Source organism: Musca vetustissima, unplaced genomic scaffold (genome assembly GCF_032173495.1).
Source record: "Musca vetustissima isolate MV318-11 ecotype Yass unplaced genomic scaffold, APGP_CSIRO_Mvet_v1 utg13749, whole genome shotgun sequence".
Lineage (NCBI taxonomy): Eukaryota > Metazoa > Arthropoda > Insecta > Diptera > Muscidae > Musca > Musca vetustissima.
The window spans coordinates 392,377-415,528 of NW_026885959.1; the positions used below are offsets into that span (position 1 = coordinate 392,377).

Below are 23,152 nucleotides of genomic sequence, written 5' to 3' on the forward strand. Positions count from 1 at the left end.
CTATAGGTTCATCAATGACATTCATCCAGGTATTAGTGGATTCATCGATTGGCAAACCGGCATAAGCAGGCTTCTTAGATTCCTCTGATTGCTTCTCGATTTCAGTTGTTTCAACGTTGACTATGGTAGATGTTTCTGTGGCTATTGTGGTAATAATACCATCAGTCTTCTGTTCGACATGTGGTTCAATTTGTTTTTCGTTCCCAATTTCCTTTACATTGGATGTTTCTTGAACTAGGATTTCATCAGTTGCCACTGTTTCAGTTTGTCCCTTTACTGGTGTAGACTCCGATTCGTCATCATCTGAAAGTACAATCGGCTCATCAATGACATCCATCCATGTGTTGGTGGACTCATCGATTGGTAAACCGGCATAAGCTGGTTTTTTGGGTTCCTCCAATTTACTTTCGATTTCAATTGTCTCAACAGCCACTGATTCAGATGTCTCTGTTGAAACAATTTCTTCGGCCTTTTGCTCGACAAGTGGTGCTTCAAATGGTTTTTCACATAATTCAACCTTGTCCTTGGAAGTTTCATGAACCAATGTACCTTCGTCAACTGTAATCGTTTCTGGTTCGTTTGGTACTACTGTTTCAATTTGTTCTCTTACTGGAGTTACCTCCGGTTCCTCGTCATCGGAAAGCACCATAGGCTCATCAATGACATCCATCCATGTGGTGGTGGTCTCATCGATTGGCAAACCGGCATAGGCGGGTTTCTTGGGTTCCTCTGATTTCTTCTCGGGTTGAGTTGTTTCAACACTGGTCGTGGTTTCAATAATTGTGGAAACAATTTCGTCGACCTTATGTTCGACGAGTGGTTCAATTGGTGTTTCAAATGGTTTTTCGGGAACGATTTCCTTTTCTGTTGGTGTTTCTTGGGATAATGTAATGGGTTCGTTTTGTTTCTGCACTGGAGATGTTTCTTGTTCAACATCATCGTCAGAAAGCACCATAGGCTCATCCATCACATCCATCCAAGTGTTAGAGGATTCATCAATTGGCAAACCGGCATAAGCTGGTTTCTTAGGCTCCAGCGGAATATTACCGCTCGATTCATCGACCGGAGTAGTTGCAGGTGTTTTTGGTTCCTCGTGTTTTATGGTTTCTCCAACTACGAGTTCGATCTTTTCTATTTGGGCTTCATTAACCGTTGATGTTGTTTCGGTTACTTGAGTAATGTCAGATTTAGCTTCTTCTTGTTTAACTGGTTCATGTGGCTCTTCAACAGAAATGTCCTTGATAGATTCCTCTGCCTCGGGTTTATTAAAGCTTTGTGCCAATTTAGATTCGGCATCATTGAAATCTGCCACGTTGTATTTAGGAATTTCAAAGTTAACATAGTTCACTTCATTTGATTCTGAAATTTGTTCAGCAAATGGCTGCAGTGGGGCTGAGAATGGTTTTTCAGCAATTGTTTCATCGGCATGCTTCCTTTCAGGTTCTTTTTCCTCCGCTGGTTCAACTTCAACTTGTTCTGCGATATCTTCGGATTTCTCCTTTACTAACGTTGTAAGTACCAATTGTTTTTCAGCAACATTGAAGACACTAACATTAAATCTGGGGACTTCGAAGTTGTAGAAATTCGGCTCAGCTTCAGGTTGTACTTCAGCCACAACTAATGTCTCCTTTTCTACAACAGACTCCTGTATTTTTTCATCTGTTATTTTGTCCGAACTTTCGATTTGTTGAATTGCAGATGTAACCTGCTTCTCTTCAATCTCCGAAGTCTTATCTGTTTTCGCAATTGCCATTTGTTTTTCTGCAACATTAAAAGCTCCCAAATTATATTTGGGAATTTCAAAGTTGTAGATATTCTCTGTTTCGGAAATGTGCGATTCAGTTGCCGTTTCGCTCTCACATGCTTCTGTTGCTGGCTTTTCGGGCACAACAGCCATATCCACGACCTTTTTAGTCGTTTCTACTGTAGTTGTTGTTACTTGCTCCTGTACTATTTGGTTTTCAGAAGTTATTGCTACTTCGGATTCCTTCAGATCTTTGGTCTCTGCTGTGATATCTTCTGATTCTGGTTTGGTTAGTTGAGCAGTTAATACCATTTGTTTTTCAGCAACATTGAATGCCCCGAAATTATATTTCGGAATCTCAAAGTTATAGAAATTGTCTTGTTTAGTATTAATCTCAGGCTCTGATTGGACTGATGTAATCTCCTGTTCGACGACACTTTGTTGTTCCACTGTTTCAGTAGATGACTCGGTAATTTCATGCTGCTGCGATTCTGTAGTTTTCAACGTAGTAATTAACATTTGTGATTCTGCTACATTCAAAGCTCCAACATTATATTTGGGAATTTCAAAGTTCTGATAGTTCTCGGGTTGAGATTCAGTTGATTCAGGGACAACTTGAACCTCTGATTTTTCAACTATTGTTTCCGTGCGTGGGAATGGTTGCAAAGGTGCCTCAAATGGTTTTTCCATCGATGATTCCTTTTCAACCTTACCTGTTACCTGTTCATCAATTGTTGTTGTTTCTGTTGTTGCACTTTGCTCCTCATCCGTGTTAACCTGTTGTTGTTGTTCACTTGATCTTAATAGATAATAGCTGCTTTCAGCCAAGAGCATTTGCGGCAAATAGTATTTGGGAATTTCAAAGAGTAAAGCGGACGGACTTACGATGCTATGTAGGTTAGTTGCAAGCTCAGTAGCTTTCAGTGTGGTGCTTACCAGACTAGTAGTATTTTTAGCAATTGTATCGTCTGCTTTAGAAACATCAACAACAACAAGATTAGTATTAGAAACGAGTGTAGTTTGCTCTTCTTCTTTGGGACTAATGGTGGTGGTTGAAATTTCATCGACCACATTAACATCTGGAGTTAGTTCAGCCAATTTAGTGGGCTCGGGTGATTCCCTAACACTTTCGGACTTTATGAATTCTTCGGGTAGAGCGGGACGCTTCTTCTTATCTTTCTTAGCTAATTGTCTTTGAATTTCCTTGAATAGACTTTCTTCTTCAGGGGTCATTTCCGACAATTCGGGTATGCTATCCTGTTCCCTAACCTGAGTATCCTTGACAACCTCTACGTTTTCAACTATCTGAGAGACGTCGACTATTTCTGGTTGTGATTTGTCAACCACATCTTCTAAAACTTCCTGAACAACTTGGGTCAATACCTCTGTCTTGCCTACAACAACCTCAGCGGGTATTTCGACATCATCGTCGATTTCATGAATGAATTCCTTGTTGTCCACCAGAGGTTGCGATACCTGTTCTGGTAGTTTCTCAATTACCTGTTCCTTCTCTTCGCTAACATTAAGACCTGCCTCTAAGTTTTCGGTTACAGTTTCGGTGACTCGAAGGCTGACTTCGGGGAAATCTAAATGCATCTTAACTATGGGTGTCTTGTGTTTCTCCTCATGCGTGATGAGGGAAATTTTCTGTACGCTACCGGGTGGATACTTGCCATCGATGCCATCACCTACATAGACTACATTTTTACCATCTTCTGATTCAAAGCTACATCTTTGAGCCATTGAAAGAGCGGTGTGTTTCGAGGTAATTTTGGTGGTGGTGGTTGTGGTAGTGATAGTGGACCTGTCTTGACTGTCTGTGTTTAGTGATTGATGTGTTTGAGTTGTGGTTGAGGTCGGTTTGGATGTCATGGGCAAAGCTACTGTCTCTATTCCTACAACGCGTACACCAGTGGCAGAGTTGTCGGAAGACTTGGCGACTTCCTCTAAGCCACTTAGAACTATTTCCTGCGGTTGGGTACTGGTTGCTTCTAACAACTTAGTATTGCTACTAATACTGCTACTGCGTGAAATAGACGTTGATGAGGATACTGTCTTGTCAGTCTCGGTGCTGGTGGCACTAATGTCGGGCATTTCAATGGTCGACTTGACAACTACGTTATCTTCGGGAGTTTCGTCCGTTTCTTCCATAACAACACGACCGTCCTGTGAAATTTTCTTGACAATACGCATCGTACGTATTGTGGTGGTTTTGATAATCGCACCATCCAACTGATTGGTGGTTACGCTCATTGTTTCACTTGGTTCTTCTATAATGGTAGGGGCGGTGGTTTCAGACTCTTGAGAGGAAACTGACATGTCTTCTGAAGTCTCTGTGTCTTGTGATTTACGTTTGACAATCTTGGTTGTGCGGATAGTTGTAGTTTTGACCACACCACCAGCTTCCTCCGGTTGCAAGGCTTGAACAGATTCAAGGGCCGTTTTAGTTGGTTCTTGCTCCGTTCCGGTTACTACAACTGGGAATTCGTTGCTGCCTGATACATTATCCTCAAAGGATGCCAACTCGCTTTCCGAATTCTGTGTAATCTTCTTAACTATCTTCGTAGTGCGTACAATTGTTTTCTTAATGACTTCGCCATCAACGTCCAGTGGCTCGCCGGGAACTTCTTGACTGGGCTCAGTTTCCACCAATTTTTCAACAACGCTTTCCGGTTCATTCTCAGTTGCAACTTCAGACTTCGGTGCCTCAACTACGTCAACTGGAGTAACTACAGCAGATTGAGCTGTTGTGGTGACATCCTCTGTTTCGCGATTTTCGTCGTTCTTAATTTTCTTGATCTTTTTGGTGGTGCGGATAATTGTGGTCTTTACCACACCGCCTTCATTTTGGGGTTCGTCCGTGGTTGGGAATATTGCACTTGTTTCGGTCAGGGGCTCTGTTACTTTTGGTGGTTGTTCTTCAACATCCGTCTGCTCAGACAGGGGTTGCAGAGGTGCTTCGAAGAGCTTTTCGGCCATTGGTTCTTCTGCCTTATCGGTGATACGCTTAGTAATACGTTTCGTGGTTGTTTTGGTGGTTTTAGTCACGGTCTGATCTCCGGTCACGGGGCTATCTTCCTCCACTTCTTTGGGGGAATCAGTTGCAGGTTTTGTTATCACTGTTGTTTCCGTCTTAGTTGGCAACTCAGTGACTTCCTGTTTAACTATGGGTTCTTCATCGACAACTTCTTCGGTTATTTCTTCACCATGTTCATTGATTCTCTTGATTATGCGCTTGGTGATGGTGGTCAATGTTCTGGTTATTGTTCCACCTTGAATTTTCTGTGAAGTAGTAGTGGTAACAGGCTCTGACATTATTGTCGTAGTAGTCTGGTGCTCCGGTTCTTCCGATGGGTCCTCATAAACGATTGTGGTTTGAGTGGTAGTTGGCAGTTCTGAAACTTCTTGGGTAACTACAGGCTCCTCATCAAACACTTCTTCAACAACTTCCTCGCCATTTTCATTGATGCGCTTAACAATGCGTTTCGTAATGGTTGTAAGTGTTCGAGTTATGGTACCACCTTGCACAATCTGGGCTGTAGCGCCAGTGGGTGGAGTCTGTTTATCATGAATATCCACCTTCGGTTTGTTGTTGTCTTCTGAAGGTTCGGAAGACGAGACATACATTTCAGTTTTTGTAGGCAATTCCATTACTTCTTGCTTGACCACTGGCTCCTCATCGAAAATTTCCTCGATGATTTCTTCACCATTTTCATTGATGCGCTTAACAATACGTTTGGTGATTGTGGTTAGGGTTCGCGTAACGGAACCACCGCGTATAATTTGGGATGTCATTGTGGAAGTCGAGTCCGAATCAGCGACCTGTTCAAATGGAACTGGCGACACTGAAGTTTGAACAGTAACGGGCAACTCAGTTACATCTTGTACCACTTGTGGTTCATCGTCGGAAACTTCTTCGATAATTTCTTCACCATCTTCAGTAATACGTTTGATGACGCGTTTGGTAATGGTTGTCAAGGTTCTAGTAATGGTGCCACCTTGTACCACCTGTGTAACAGTGGTGGTAGTAGGTACATCGATAGTCTCCAAAGTAACAGGCTGTGTAGCTCTTTGTTCCGCTAGATGCTCAGATGCAATGCTGATTTCTTGAGGTTCAGTGACAACACGAGAATCTACTTGAATTTGCGTTCCTTCGTTGGCAGGTTGCGGTTGTTGAGGGAATTCTGTGGATTGTTCCATAGCAGCCTCCAGTGTTCTCTTGAGTGTATCAACAATGACTTCTGTTGATACAACTTCTGGTTCCGAAATTATTTCTACAACTTGTATAATTTGAGCGGAATCATCAATTGGTTGCAATGGAACAGAGTAAGGCGATTTTGGAATATCTGATGTTTGTTTTGATTCCAAATTGCATTCTCTTGTTTCCGGCAGTGAGGTTTCTTGAGGCTCAATTGGAGTTGTATCACTTTCCGTGACGTGTTCGTCTACAGATTGCTCTATAATATCTGAAATTTGAGCCACAGTCGTTTCATCCGATTCAATAGTAGTCGTATTAGTAGTTAGTATCGTTTCAGATACAACTTCCTTCTTTGTAACGGTCTCGTCCACAATCGATTTGCTAACAGTTTCCCTTAGGGGTTCTTCCACGAGTTCTACTTTGTTCTCATCAGCAGTTTCCGAAACTAGCTTTTCTTCATAAGTAGTGGTAATGGTGGTTGAAGTTATTTCTGATACACTTTCATTGGTTTCGATCTGATGATCGACGAAATCTGTTTCCTTTGTCACTTCTACAGAAACTTCTTCCTTTGGTGTAAGAGGTTCCTCTGTGATCAATTCTTGAATTTCTGGTTGCTGTTTGTCTTCGATAGATGGCATGGGCTGCAGAGGAACAGAATATATGTCTTGAGGTTTGTCCTGCGACTCAACAACTGTAGGTGTTTCACTTTCAGTGGGTTTCTGAGAATCAACAACATTCTGTTGTTCATCTGGAATCGTAACATTTCCAGCTACGGTTTGCCTTTCTGTGGTTTCTTTGGATTTCTTTTTATCCTTCCTAGACTTTTTCTGCTTTACGTCATCTTGATCTGTGAGAGTTACAACAAATGCTGGTTCCTTTGTTTCGGAAATATTGATTTCTTCAATATCGGTTGTTGTTGTTCTCTCCTCTACGAATTCAGCAGTTTGAGATTCTGTGGATATTTCAGATTTCTCTTCAGTAGGTTCGGAACGTTCCTTCTCCGTTATTTCGTTATTCGAAGTAAATGTAGTCGTTACAGTGGTCACGACTTCAGTAGCTGCAGTAGAGCTAACCGATTCTTTAACATTTGTTTCAACAGAGGACTTTTTGTCTTTCTTTGATTTCTTGTTCTTTGACTTCGATGATTTTGTTTCTTCAGCTACGGGAATATCATTGACCTTCTCCTGTGTTTGTACATCGGCCACACTCGTAATGACAGTTTCCTCTATTTTTGGTTTTATTTCACTTTCGGGAACGTCTTTAACTGGTTCTGAGACTTTAGGTTCTTCTAAGATTTTCTTATCCTTCTTGGATTTTTTACCCTTCGGCTTTTCGAGTGTTTCCATCTTATCTGAATTACCAATTGTTTCCTCGGATTTTATATTCGTCTCAGTTTCTTTTCCTACTAATTCCGACTGGATCTCCACTATGGCTTCCTGAACAGTTTCAATCTTTTCTTTTTGGTCGAATGGTTGTAGCGGTGCCTCAAAAGGTTTTTCCGTTGTCCTACTCTGCTTTGTAACAATTGTGGTTTCCTCAGTGCTGGGCAATTGTACAACTTCCCGATGAATTTCTGGTTCATCCTCATCGATTTCCTGAACCAATTCTTCGCCGTTCTCCGTTATAGTCTTAACGATTCTCTTGGTTTTCTTGATGACGGTCTTGGTAACAGTGCCATCCGTTTTCAAGGTGGTCTTTGAAACATCAAAATTGGGAAGATTTTCACCGTGGCTTGGCAAGTCGATCTGTTCGACAACTATATTTTCCTGTGGAGCCTCATCTACAACTTCTTCTTCTACTATTTGTTCTTTGCCATCCACAATTATTTTAACAATTCTCTTAGTAATGCATTTGGTTACAGTTGTGGTTGTGAGAATGCCTCCGGATTCCAGAGTGGTTGTCTTTGAGGTCACATTCTCGGTAATCTGAGGTTCGCTTTCGTAGGTTGCAATTTGTGGCGCAGCAACTTCCATAGTTTCTGTCGTGGTTGTATCTACGGTTTCTGTGGAAGTTTTGGATTGCTCGGAAGATTTCTTTCCCTTCTTCGATTTCTTGGAAAGCTGTTCTTTAACCTGATGTTTCTCTTCTTCGGGTTTATCCTTTACTGGTTCAGCTTTCACTTCTTCTTTAAGCTCTGCTTCCTTTGGCTCCTGTACACTTGGCTTCTTCTTCGGTTTTTTGTCTTTTTTGTTGTTGCTTACGTTGTGCTTTTGTTCGGAATCAATAAATTGGACATTTGTGTTTGAAGTTTCGATCACCTCAACAATTGGGGGTTTCTTATTGCCGTCTTCCGGCTTTTTCGGTTCCTGCGACTTAACGGGTTTGTCTTTCTGTGCTGGAAGTTCTTTCTCGTGCTTTACTTCAGATACTTCCTTCTTAGTTTTTATGTCTTTTGCCGGTTTTTGTTCTCTAACAATGTCAGCCAATAGTGGCTTCTTCTCACTGGGGGGAGATTTTTCTTCTTTGGATTTCTTCTTGGTGGGGAGTACTTCCTTTTTGTCTTTTTTGGGTTCTGAGTTAGGTTTCGTCGTTGTCGTCGTACTCGTCGAGTGTTGTTTCTCAAAATTGATAAAGTCTTGCAAGGAGACGGGTTTTTCTTCTCGAGATCTTCTTGTTTTCCTCACAGGCTGTTGTTTGGGTGCATCAAATGTTTCCACACTGGCTGGAGCTGCAGCATGACGCTGCGTAGTCTTTTGTGGCTTGAGACTAGCTTCAGCTGTTGTGGTCTCTCCGTAAACATTTACTGCCCCGATCTGTGGTTCTTCCATTAGTTTTTGTCTCTTGGTGCGACTTTCGTCGCGTGGAGACTTGAATCTCTGATCTTTGAATTTGTTTGCTTGCGGTTTCGTTAGAGTCGTCGTCTTTGTCGTTGTTGTCGTCGTAGTTTCCGTTTTGGTTGTCTGATTATTTACAGGGGTTTGTACGCTTACACTGGATGGTGCAGCGGTAACTTTGACATGGGCGGGTTGATGACTGGATGGCTGGAAATTCTGACCATGTCTTAGGCCGAATAAAACTTCGGCATATGTGGTTCCGGCCACTTGCGGTTTTGTTGCTTCCACAACTTGAGCTTGTTGTTGTTGTGGCAATGTTGTCTCATGGACATATGTGATGTACTCTTCACGGCGAGTAGTAGCCGTTGGCAATTGCGCTGCTGGAGCAGCTGTTTCATGGCTGATCTCTTCAGCTGGCTGAGCAGTCTCAGCTACTGGTGTTGGCGGCTGTGCGGGTATACTTTCTTGCGGTATACTTTCAATTTCATTTATATCGAACTGACCGAAAGTCAGGTCGGGTATGGGTTCTTCAACCTGAATTTCTTGAGGTTCCAACAGTGTGGGTGCCGTTTGTTCCGGCTGTTGGTTAGTTTGTATGGTTGTGGTTTGTATTGTTGTGGTGGAGGTAACAGTGGTCTGTTGTTGCTGCTGTATCATTGAGGCTAGTGTGGTAGCGACACTGGACAGGGTGTCCATCGTGCTGTATTGGACAGTTTGTTGCTGTTGTTGAGGCTGGCTTTGTTGGGGTTCTGACAGTTGCTGGGCAACTGGTGCTTCATACATGTATTGCTGGTAGTCCTGTGTGCCCGGCTGTTGGTAGTAGAGCTGTTCACTGGTATTGTACAAGTTCTGATAGGTCTGGTCAGATGGTTGTTGTGCTGGCTGATAATAGCCGGCAGTAACCAACTGATATTGTGTGGCCTGTGTGGGGTATTGGTAGCCGGTGTAGGCTGTCTGTATGGTTGCAGGTTGGGTATATTGCACTTGCATCATTTGTTCGTAGAAGGCATCTGTGGTTGATGGCTGTTGCACTGGCGCGGTTTGGGCCACATATCCCCATTGTTCGCTGTCCTGTAGGTTTTCATACATGGACTGATATAGTTGGGGATCCGGTTGTAAATATGTAGCCTGAATCTCCTCAGCCGTCATGGGAATGTTGGCGTTGTAAGTACTTACGTAGCTAACAGAGTTTGTGGTTTGTTGCGGCTCGGGTTGCGTAGCTACAGCCTCCTGAGTGTGGGCGTAATTAGATGTTTCGTTGATATTCTCTGTGTAATATGTGTTGTCCGGAGCAACAACCTCGCTAACCTGTTGAATTGGGGGTTGCGTTTCTTGAGGTGGCGCCTGCACCACTTCCGGAACCGCTTGAATAGGAACCATGATGGTTTCCGAGGTTGTTGTGGTCGTGGTAGTAGTGGCGTGATTTTGATCACTAGTCTGGGAAACCGTCTGACTTTGCTCGTTCACTCTGTTCAATTTTCTTTGCTGCTGAGCTGCCTTCAGAGATGCCTGTCTTTGTCTTTCCAATTCAATGCCCCGTAGTACCTCTGCATATGATGTTGAGCCTGGTGTCCACATGGGACTTTTTGAACGAGTTCTATCTTCGGCCGGGGGCAAGGTCAATTGAGCAGTGGTCATAGTGGTGGTGGTGGTAGTCGAATGGAAAGTTCGGTGTTCCTCAGGGGTTTCTTGGTGTTGCAATTGTGGTTCAACACCACTTGTTTCTGAGGCATGCTGTTGTCTTCTTCTAGGAGAACGCCCTCTTCGTTGTTCTCTGGGTGGACGCAGTTGTGGCTTACCGACCTGCGGTTGAGTTCTACTACGTTCGTGGTGCAAAAATTCCTCAGACTTTACAGAAGTGGTGGTGCTAGGAACTGTTTCAGTTACCGATAACTCAACCTGCTCTTCAGGTTCTCTAATCGCAACTGTTTGAGGTTGTGGCACATTGTCGGTTGTATCGGTGGTGGTGATTGTAGTTAAAGCGTTATGTTTACCTCTATTATCACGAGCCTTTTTTCGATCTTGTCTTGATGAGGATAAGCTGGTGGTCGTTCTAGTGGTCTTCGTCGTGGTGGTGGTTATTCTATGCTTAATGCCCTGTTCGTCGACATATTCTTCCGTTGTGGTGTCCACATTTGTCTCGGGTGTTTCTCTTACAATTTGTACGGGCGTTTTTGACAGGGACACAGGGCTAATATGACTTTTATCTGATTCGGGCGAAGATTGACCGGTAAGTACCTCGGCATAAGTCAGACCTATCTTTGAGGGTTTCAACATCATGGAAACGGACGATGATGTTGCGACCACCGAATGTGGGTCCAGTTTATATGACAAAGCGGCAACCCCATCATATCTTTCTTGCATATCTTCAATGGATGCACGTAGAGCCTGGTCAGTTGCAATAAAAAACAATATGGGAGAAATTTGCCAAAAACGTTAGGTTTTGTGGAAAATAGTTATGTTGGGGTATACAAAGAAACCTAACCTAACAAAAACATAAATGCCTACAAAGACACCTTGCGACACGTCTGCAGAATATTTGGGTTTGTGAAAGAAAACTATTTTATTAAAAATTAAAATTCTTTTTTTATTTTTTATGATTTGTTTTGCTTCTTAGATTTTCTGAGGGTCATGTTCCTTTTAATAAATTATATATAAACTATAATAAATAAGCTATATAAGGTATAGAGGGAGCGGGGAGAGGGCAATCAATGGAATGTTTTTGTTGTAAATAAATGTATGGGAGAAAAGTACAAAAACACTCAACACTTTTTGCCCTTCTCACGGCTCCTCTCTAGTGTGGCGGTGGCTGCTTAATCATATGAGTGACTTAAACCTATGTTGCGGATAAGGGTAGGACAAGGTAAACAATTACAAAATTTTATAATTCTAAGAGGGTCTCATCTGGAGTACCGCGATGTATCATTAGTTTAATACGCTCATTTCGGGAGGTTATTTTCGAGTGGAGATTTTTGACACGTTCTCGACACGCCTATTCGGTGGGACAAGAGTTTCGAGACAAGTGGGGTTGTGTGTAAATGCATGTGTGTGTATGTTTATGTGTTATGGATGTGTGTGTATGTTTGATATTTATATAGGAGAATAAAAGCAAATATTCAAAAGGTATACCCGACAAAGAAGAAGGCAATCATTTCAGTAATATTATTTTTTGAAATACACAAGTTATATATGAGAGTGGAGGAGAGCATTAGAGAGTTAAAATAAAGCACAAAAATGTTGAAAATGAGCGGGACGGGTTATGTTAGAAGTTAAGAAGTCCACAAGATCAGACAGATTATTAGCAAAATTAAGTTGTGTAATTTGTAATTAGTGAGCGACAGAGTGTGTGACAATATATCATGTAAGAGAGCGCGAGCAAGAGCAAAAATATTATGTTGTTTATACCAATACCGTTTAAGAGCAGAGTAGAGCAACAACACCGGAATTTGTTTAAATGTGGATGGAATTTGATTTTGGAATGTAGTTTTTTGTTTGTTTTTTTTATGATAATGTCGATAAAAGAAAAAAGAGAAAATTTTTATGTCAAATAAAAACCAAATACCAACAAAAATAATGTACAATTTTAAAACAAGAGATAGAGATAGATAGAGTAACCATAAAACCCATACAAATGACAAATAAAATAAAAGAGAGACATTGTGAAATCATATTATTATGTATTATTATAATACCATATTTCCAAAATAATAAACAAATTAAGCTAATGATAAATGTTATTGTAGTGGAATGTGACTATGTGTCCGTTCATTGCAGATGACAAACTACCAACAATTCGAATAATTACCAAAGCCACGAGTAATGATATGGAACGGTGAGAAGGTGAGATACATATGCGAAAGAAAGACCCGGACTCGAATCCCAGAACAACAACCAAAAAATAGGTTAATAGTTGTCATACTGAAATGCCGGCAATCCAAGACCTTCTTTGAAAACAAATATTATATGATAGACAAATCAGTTCTAATACGAAATGGTGATTTGTGTGTATGATTTTTGCTGGGTAACGGGGTGACGGGGTGAAATGTTTGTGGGTGAGCGTTTTTCTTTTTATTCTCGAAATTTATTTTCCTTTCTTCTTCTTTCAAATCTAATCATATTGATTCTTTTTAAAATTACTAGAGTTAATTATTTTGTCATAAGAAACAAAAAAAAAAAACAACTGGAAATGACTTACCCTTCAATTGCAAAATTCTTGCAATAATAGTATATATAAATACAAATATAACTTAAACTAATATTTTAAATAGAATAACTAAAAATACTGTAGGCAGTTGAACATGGTTATAGTGTATTTAATGAGATCATTTATTTATTATTATTATTTTTTTAATTTTGAATATGTTATATATTGTAATATTTGTTTTCCAATATTACAATATATACAACTGTACGTATTACGAAATTTCGCTATTCATTATAACCAGGTTCAACTGTAAAATACAATAAATACAAATACAAGTCATTTCATAGATTTTCTTTCATAGCAAATCAGAAAATGGTTCCTCATTTCGATTTTTTCTAACTCAACCTAAATAAAGTTAAATGTACATATCTATATCTATATATATGTATGTAGTCGGACTGAGTGTTTGTATAAAAATATACACAAATTGTATTTCTGGCACTATGGCTATTAAAAATATGTATGTGTGTATACACATATACACATTTGTGTACATGTAGTTTTGTTGGAGGTTAAATTATATTTTTAAACTAAACAAAAAGGCACACTCATCAATAAGAAATCCTAAATATTACTTCATGGCCTTACAAGAACAACAAAAAACTTGCAACTTGTTGTCACGGGATATTTCTGGATACACATGAGGAAAATGGTCTAGTTTTCTTAAAGACGAATTGTGCCACGTGACAACAACATTTTTGAAGGTATATCAATTCCAGTCAATTCTAAAGTTTTTTTCTTTCTTTTTTGTTTCAAATGTATGGAGGTAGTTGTGAACATTGTGTGAGTGAATGAGTGTGTGTGTGTTTTCGATGACAATGATTCTGGATGATTTGTTAGATATTCACATGAAAAATGTTGTAATATATTATGACAATGATCGCATATGTATGTATGAATGCTTATGAGTCTGAGTTTTTGTTGCTGTGAATAGCAAAAGAGATGTTTAGGTTCATGACCATGATCGGGGCGCACAAAATCTTTTGTCATGATTTTAAATGACAAAATATTAGTGAAATTATGAATACGAAGGCTGCTGATGAAGACGCAACTCAACAAAACAAAAAAAAAAAACTAACACATAGCAAACTCAAAATTGAAACTAAAATTAAAATTAAAGGAAAAAAAAGAAAACGAAAAATATTTTTTTATTAACGAACAAAATCTAACAAATTGTTCTTCTGCTTCATTTCAAGGCAGCCACCGTGCAACGAACTGTTCTCTTTTAGGTGTCACTTTAGTATTCGTTGTTATAACTGTAATACTGTTTGCTGGGTTATTTAGATTTCTGAGCGTTTCATCATTAAATGTTAGTTTAGTAACAAAGAGCCATAACTCATTGCCATTAGGGTTGAGAGCTCCAAACTAAACTAAAACATTAAATGCAAATGTAACACAGATGGATGTCTGTTGATAAATTGTAATGAGTATGATGATTATCCCTAAATACCTAGGAGATTTTTAACTTTTTTTGTGGTTTCATTTGTTTCCTTTTCATGGGGGAAATTGCGCCTAAATTTGCCTAACTTTCTTCTAATACAAAAGGAAAAATGGTAGCAAATAAAACGGTACGTACCTGTTGCTCGGCCAGTGCACGCTCACGATCATGTGGCAGATATGTGGGTGCCATGACCAGCCTCAACTGTTGTTCCTCTTGAATGATCTTTTGCCTCAATGTTTGCATTTGTTGTTGATATACATCGATTTGTTGCAGGGTTTCTTCCAAGCCAGAACTGGTGGTTTTCACCAGACCAGCCAAGCTATCCAGAACCTTTAACAAATCATCAACATTTTCGCTCAGACGTGGATCTCCACCCATACCGTTTTTAAAGTGGACCTAAAAGAAATCAGACAAGCAAAGAAAAGACAGGCAAAGGGAAAACGGGGAAGATTTTGAGATGAGTCAAATGTTACATTTCCAAATACGTGGTAGCTGTTCGAGGATCATTTGTCCACAACCTACCTCCAATTTTTCAATAGACAGTCTTAATTTCGTCTTCTGTACATTAATATCGGCCATTGTCTTCTCGCAATAGCCCAACTGATCCCTAAGGGGTTTCTTTTTGTGTTGTGGCGATTCCAAAGACTGTTTGGTTTTTTCTATCCAGCTGCGTATATCCTTAATTTTACGTTCACATTGATCCCATTCTTCGCAGGCTTCTTGTAGCAATGAGTTCTGCAATGAAATATGAAAAAGACGTTGTTGACGTTAAATTATCCCGCCAATAGGTTGAACCAAGTTTGTGTGTGTGTGTGTTTGTTGCAACAGCCTACCCTCTCTAGCAATACTGCTTCCACAGCAACCTTCGCATCCTCGGCTTCTTGCAGTTTATCCTTGAGATCGCCAACTGTTGTCACCTGACCAATGTGTTCCAATTCCTTGTCCATTTCACTTAAATGTTTGACAATGGGTTTAATACTCTTCACAGCCGTCACATAATCGTTGAGTTTACTACGAGCCTCCGACAGGGTCTTCAGTTCAATACTTTGTTCCAGGAATACACGTTTTTCGGCCACCCAGGCCATAACTATCTGATACAGATTCATAAAGCGGGTCCAGGCATCTAAACTATCACCAACTTGTTGTTTCTTTTCATCCAACCAGGAACGGACTTGTCCCAGCTGTTGGGCCAGCTGATCGATTGTGGTCTGTACCAGCAATTTTTCATCACTGCTGCGACAGTTGTCGATGATCAATTGGCCGTTGGTCTTTACCATTGTGAAGCGTTCGTAAATGCCGGTGATTTCTTGATTAATGCGATGCAACAATTCCTTCATTTGTGCCGGTGCCAGGGTGCGGTCTTGCACCTCTATTTCCGCCTGCATTAGCCATTTCTGTATTTCGTCGACACCGGCCAGATAGTCTGTGCGTACGGTTTTGGCACGTTTGAATTCCTTCTGTTTCGACTCCATGTTGCCTTGAACTCGTTCCGATAGCAGTTCGAGGGCGGTAAACTCTTGATCGATATCACTGGGTACGAGATTTTGTTTCTTCAAGTACAACTCCTTTGTTGTACTGACTAGGTCCTGGCTTTCTTTAACGGTCTTCTTGACTTCACTATCCAAATTCTCCAATTGTTTTTCGATTTTGGCAATATTCTCGTCAAATGCATGAACACCCTGGATTTCCTCCAACAAGGTATTGAATTTGTCTTGTAGTGTAGAGATTTTATGGAAGATGGTCTCGATTTCTTCTAAGTCACGACCAACCTGACGATCCTTATCGTGCAAAGAGTCGTTCAATCTGAAAATTAGTTAACAAAAAATATTGAAATAAATGCAAATATTAAATGACACAATTGATAGAATTTCTATTTTGCTTGGCTGTAGTATCCAAGCACGCGGTTCTGCTATACTCAAAGCAAGAACAACAACGACAACAAATATAATGGTATTTCCAAATGGCTTCCAAATCTATATTCTTTTTGTAGTCAATGACGTAGTCATCACCGCTGCCCGTTTGGTGAAGAATATCAGCTTGGCGGTTTTTTGTTCCTACTTTGTAGACAACTCGTCGATGAGGAGGGGCGGAGGTGGCTGGTGTGGCGGTTATATTATTTTAGCCGCAGCACACTATAGGCCCAAGCAATGTGGTGTTCTTATTGTTTGGTTTATTTCTTGAACTGTTGAAATTTTGACGTGTTTATTTCGTTCGGCTGTTGTATTATTAAGTATTATTCGCTGTTTGCTACACATATATGTGTATACTATATATTGCATATATGTAAAACAATTGCTATTGCTTGTTTTTGTTATTATTTATTATTATTGTATTTTTTTTTTTTTTTGGTTTTCAATAAAATTCTGTTTTTCTTTTGTATCCACACAAGAGAGCTCTCAAAAAGGCTGGGAAGATTGCCGTGGAAAAAGTAAATGCGGCTGTTTAGCTACAAGTTTTTACTCAAAGTGAACAACGCAATATTTCGCACACAAGGGCCAAGCAGCAGGCCGCCAGCCATCAGATCATCATCCACAAAAAGAATATTCGAATTCGAAAATTCGAACATTGAATTGATTCATTCATCACGGTCAATAGAGAAGAGAGGGAGAGAGCACGACAGACACATGCGCCAATGGCTAACGTTGTTGGCCATGTTAGGGCGAACAAATGAATGGTGGTGGCATGGCATATGATGTTCGGTCGGAACTCTTATACCGAATTAATTCGAAGAGCCTTCAATGTCTTTTGTTTTGCCAATGGCGCACCGATAGATCGGTCTCTTGATCATGTGGAGGAGGGAGATCAGCCTTCGAATTGTTGAATGTATTTCGGGTAGAATAATAATTCATAAATATTCCATGAAAAGCGTATTCTCTTCTTTATCATTGAATCGTGGAGAATAGAGATGAGAATATCTTAACAGGTTGACACTAATGTGGAACAATTAGTCTGTTTATTTTAATTTCCAAATGGATTAGGTGAGAGGAATGTTGTTTGCGAATCACAAGGGTATTCGAAAATGTAGATGTGGTTTACAAATCAAATTATAATTGTTTACTAATATGAAGTAGCGGAAGTGATTATTGTTTATATTTTTGTACGATATTATTTGATTTTAAATTTGGCGACGGAGGATACTTCGCCATAAACGCATCGTCTTTCTCTTAGTAGCTGCTATACAGAGTATATTTGACAACGGGAAATGTGTTTGAGAAAATGTTTCTCATCTGATATTCTCTTAAGTTTTCCGAAGAAATATTCAGCGGTTGAGAAAACAGCCTTTTTTTGTATAAAAGAGATTCCCATTTCTGTGACTGACAAGGTGTTTTGAAATCTCTTGTTGCTTTGATATTCATTTGTTTCTATTGGGAAAATGCTTGAATGAAAACAACAACAAAATTATAGCAACAAAAATGCCGGCCTCATTTTCTAACGCCATGCCCCAACATAATTGTGTGTGCGTGTGTGTATGTGTTTAAATGTGTAGTGTGCTTTTACGATTATTTTTAGATAATTTCGGTATTTTTTTATTTTAATTTGTTTCACTGTTGTGTTTTTATTTTGATATGCGTTTTATGAGAATTGTTAAATTTGAAAACGTACCAAAAAAACGAACATACACACTCTACATAGTTTTAAAAAAATGTTTTTTTTTTTAATTTTAGGAGTGACGTCACTGCCAAAAATGTCTTAAAGGCGTTATGAATAAAATAAAAAAGGTTACTTTGCAAATGATAAATGAAACAAAAAATGCAAATTTGGCAAACATTGTTTTCTGCTATGAATCAATGGGTTCGAAAAACCAAATAAAATTTGAATATTGGAATTTTTGAAAGGCAAGAATCATCATCATTTAATGTCATTCTATTTTGAGTTTCAGTTGATTTGCTGCCTTTTTAATTGACTAGCTGACACACCTTGTTTGGACAAGTTAGCAAAAAAAAATAAATAAATGAATAAACAAAATTGTATATAAAAAAAATATCAGAAGAAAGTGAAATTAATTTCGTAGTATTTATATACAGTGGTAGCTGAATGATGCATATACAAATACGTATATATATTTTTAAGATGAAAATATTAATGTCACGTTGCCTCGCCGATGATGATGTCTTGTGACGTGTGTTTGTCCTGAGGCCAGGCACCATGATGAAATTAGCCAAATATGAAACAAAATTTAGTTATGAAGAAATTTTCCAATTGGAAAGAAGCCAAAAATCTATTGTTATTGTATTTTTTTTAATTCTCATAATACAAATACAAATCAAAAACAAAAACACACAACTCAATCTAGATTAATAACAATAAAACAGCGTAATATGTCTGCACACATGATTTCGTTGAGAAGAAAAATTTGGAAACCAGAAAGGATTAGCACTATTGAATATTTGTGTTAATTTAGTGTGAAGAGAATTTATGACAATTGTTTTTGTTTGAGTGTTTTACTGGTTCCCCTTTGAATATTTAAAAATAAATGTTTGGAATTTCAAACCTTGAAAGGGGAAACTAAACAAAAACATTTTCCTCTGGTGAAAAGTGATCTTTTGGCTGTCATTATTTGTCAAGCAATTTGATAAATTATTTTTCTGCATTCAAAAGAAATAGTTTTGGTAAAAATTTTTACAGTAAGCACAACTATAATTTATGGTGCAATCAATTATGTATACATTTCTATACATTGCATATTAACATTTCAAAAAAAAAATGACTAATATTTTACAAAGTTTTGATTTTTTCTGTCATTTTTATAATCATAAAGAAAATTAAATTTTAATTTAACTTTCACAAGCGGCCATTAACATGTCGTTCATGTTAGAAAATTAAAAGATTTATTAGCATGTTGCTTGCAAACATTTTAGCCATGGTTGGTTTTTTGAAGTCTTCAAGACTATTAACCAAAAAAAAAAAACGAAAGGTTCATTTTAAATATTTGATAAATTGCATTATTGCAAACAGATTATTAGCAATGAAAGTTTCTTTAGTTGGGTTTCGAAACTCAACGAATTTTGGGCTACTTCGTTTGACTCCTTCATTCACAAACCGGCAGGCGGCAGACATCATTTTTTTCACATTTTGTTTGATTTTATGACTTTTGCGCAGTTTGCATATAGCCAACCAGACAGCCATTTCGATAGGCAACTACACAAGAAAGCAATGCCAGGCAACCAAATCTGTAGTCGTTGTTTTTATTTTGTAAGTGAATGGCACCTAAATGGCAAAAAAAAAAAAGAAATGCCGAAAAGAAATATATCTGCGGCAACAAATTTAGGTCAATTGTTGTGTTATTTGACTTACGACTAGGCGACAACCAGCCAGCCAAACCGCTTCGAACGAAACTACACAAAACTCTTTTGAGAAGGAAAACTCTTGAAGGGGGGACGGACTTGGGATTTAAGAATTTTCTTAAACCAAAATAACAACAACTGAAAATGCAAAGGCAAAACAGCTACAGCCAAAGTCAGGCGAATTGACTTCGTTTCATTTAGCATTAATGCTTAAAATATTTTTTCTTTTTTTTGGCATTGCCAGAAAGTAAATGACCGACCGACCGACCTCCTCTCAAATAAATAGTCAGGCATACATATTCAGTTGTTGTAGAGTTATTTTGTCTTGTTTTTGCATTTAGTTTTCAACTCGTTTTTATAATTTTGTTAATCACTTGCTGTTAACATAGCCGCCGCGGCCGCTATTGTTTTGTGTGACGCCGCTTGTGCTTCTTGCGAACGAATTATAAATATTAAATGAAGTCAGACCCGATATTCACAAAACGAGCGAGCGTAGAAAATAAAAGATGACTTAATGCGATTTTCTAGAAAGCCAGCTTCGCAGCTGGTCTCTCTACGGTTCTGCGACATTACGCAGTGGAACCCACCTTTTTCTATAGACGTCTTTTGGCTTAATAAATTCCTTGCGACAAGGATTTTACAATAAAAAACGTAGGTTGTATGTGTGGTTGAAATGGAGACGCCTGAGTTTGGTTTAGCTCAGCTTCGGCACAACTACTCAACCTTCTTTTGAATGAATAAAAGGCTGGAGTGTGCTCTGGGATTATAGCCAACAAAAATGCTACAAGTATGCCTCTAAACGTAAGACAGTAGTTCCGCTTGTTCCGCCTTGAATAATAGAACAAATCAATCATACGCCTTGGTAATCCACAAAGCAGGCGAGTATGATTGATATCACAGCCGTTGTTCTAAGGATTTAAAAATCCCAACTTTCTTCTGTTCCGTCTCGTTTGTTTTTCTCCTTTGGTTTGGTTCTCTGTGTCGATGGTGGTAAAAGAAAGTTATGTGAAAAGATTAGCAAGACAAAAGGTCAAAGATTTTATACTTGTTGTTTTCGTAACAAAAATGTTTCCAAAAATAAGGCAAGCAAGCGTCTCCTTGCTTGCCTGGTGTCCGCTGCTGCTTCTTATCACGCACAAAAATCTATAGTTTTTTTATCTTTCTGGTATTATTTTTTCACACAAAAATTCTTTTAGAAAATTCCTCCTTCTTTTTTCAACAAAATAAAAAATTATTCAATCTCTTTTATTTTCTTTCTTTGCTATGCGTGCGCGTTGTATGAATTTTTGCTTGCTTGCTTTCAATTTCCAGCCATCCAGTAAAAACACGTCTGCTTATCTCTAAGACTATATTAACACTGAATGCGGCAGCCAGCAAAAAGTACGGAAATAACGATCGCATACATTTTTTGGCAAAAAAATAACTTGAAATGTGTTAAGCCAACAGCAACAATAACAACGAGACGTTAAGAAACGAAGAAATTCACCACACTCAACGGAGCAAAAAGAGCTTTTGGTTTAATGTCTTGCAGAGAATTAATGCCAATAGCATGGGCAAACACACACACGCACACTAAACTATTCTCTCACTCTCAATTTCAATTAGAATGCGATATGAATGAGTGTTACCCTCACAACAATGGCTTATTACATTTCGACGATTTTCTATTTGTAAAAAAATCTTTAGATTTGAATACAAGAATATTTATTATGAAATCTGACATATTTGTACATATGATGTACATGTACTTAAGTTAAATCTCATACGCCAAAAAATCGTGAACATGCAGGGTTTTAAAGATATTTATAATTCATATGTCAGAAGAAATGCAACATGTTATTATATTTTTATGCAGGTTTTAGTAAATCTCAGAAAAAGATTTCCTACAAAAGTTGTAAAATGAATCAGTTATTATAAATGAATTTGAAAATGTTTGTTTAAACAATAATTACTAATAATATAATAATTTACTTAGAAAAAAGCTATGGCCTACCACTACTTAAAACGTCATTGATTGATGACATATTTTTTGGGGGGTTTAATTCTTCTTCGCAGTACTATTTTTATTATTTAAAAAATTAAAAAAACGAAAAAGATCTGAACATCTCTAATATAAAAACTACTAAAAATACAATTTAGGAATTATTACAGAACAATTTATTTATTTATTTTAATTTTGGCGATTTCTAATTTTTTTTGTTATTTTTTTTTTTATTTTAATTTCTCTGTTTTGCTCTTTATTTAGTTGTGCTCTCACATATTTGTATCAATTACATTGGTGTGTGCGTATATGGATATCTAGAAATCGGTAAATAGTGTATATTTCGAATAGATTTGTCATTTTGTTCACGAAAAACGTGTTGCCGTCCATGAAGTCCACTAACATTTATCATTTCTTGAGATAAGAATGCAATTTATTAAAGCGATAACATGCAAAAAAAAGCCGGCAATTTTTTTATAAACCGGAGAGAATTGCTTGGGGATCAAGAGAATTCGAAAAGCTTTGTGGTGAGTTTTTCCAACCGGTCTCTATAATGGCAAAATGCTCACTCTCAATATCTGAACTGCTACATCATCATCATCAGTGATGTCAATATTATGATTCATTGTAAAAAAAGTGAAACTATCTCCAATTAAAAACAAACAAAAAAGAAACAATTAATCTTAAATATTCACAGCACGTCGAATGGACACGAGGGTGTTCAAATATGGTACACCCACTAATTAATCTGCAATAAAATTGTTTGGTTGCATTTGGTTTCGCAATTATACATTTTGTGGAAACTAACTATTTTTGTTCGTTAATTATGAGCAAGATAATCAATAAAAATTATTTTATATAAATATTTACACATTCATATTTGTATATTTTTTATTTATTTTTTTTTTTATTAATTTATTATTGCTATCGAGAATACAATTTTTGCGTCGTATGAGTAACAATCACCTGCATTAATCATACGCCTCTCTTAAGTCAGAGAATAAATGCATAACAAAAATGCAAATAATTATATTTTTGTTGACAAATTATTTTTCTTTTTCTAGAAATGTTTTAGAAATTCGAAATTCGTCTTCTTAATTCGTCCCTTTAAATCGCCAAGTTGATGCACTGTTCCGAATTGGTGAGTGACAAATACAATACAAGTCTATCTCCCAAATACATTCCCCCTCTTTCTCTCTTAGAGTACTGACAAGTGAAACCAGAAGTAGTAGTAATAACAACAAAAACAATAACAAATAATAACAAAAACAAAACTCTTTTTTGATGCTAGAGAACAAATTGTTTAAAAATAATTTATAATTATGTGATTACCTCATTGCCTTTAATAGAAAAAAATACACAGAAACCAAAAACATTGAATTTTTTTGCTTGCGTTTGTTTTTTTTTCTTTCGTTTGCCTCCTCGTTCGTTCGAATACAAAATAACGTGAGAATATCCCCACACAATAAATACAATAACAACAAATACATAGCAACGAATCGAAATGCAAACCAAACATGTGTTT

At 38.0% G+C, this 23,152-nt stretch overlaps 1 protein-coding gene across 1 annotated transcript in view; it reads right to left on the reverse strand.

Moving 5' to 3' along the window:
* LOC133333316 (titin) overlaps nucleotides 1–23,152 on the reverse strand; it is a 173,513-nt gene that overhangs the window by 47,084 nt on the left and 103,277 nt on the right. The window contains exons 17-23 of the mRNA XM_061541630.1: nucleotides 15,195–16,164; nucleotides 14,884–15,096; nucleotides 14,497–14,757; nucleotides 3,763–11,104; nucleotides 3,245–3,690; nucleotides 550–3,127; nucleotides 254–489 (exon numbers count right to left, since the gene is read on the reverse strand). Coding sequence (XP_061397614.1) covers nucleotides 254–489; nucleotides 550–3,127; nucleotides 3,245–3,690; nucleotides 3,763–11,104; nucleotides 14,497–14,757; nucleotides 14,884–15,096; nucleotides 15,195–16,164 — 12,046 coding nt within the window. The remainder of the gene's footprint in view (nucleotides 1–253; nucleotides 490–549; nucleotides 3,128–3,244; nucleotides 3,691–3,762; nucleotides 11,105–14,496; nucleotides 14,758–14,883; nucleotides 15,097–15,194; nucleotides 16,165–23,152) is intronic.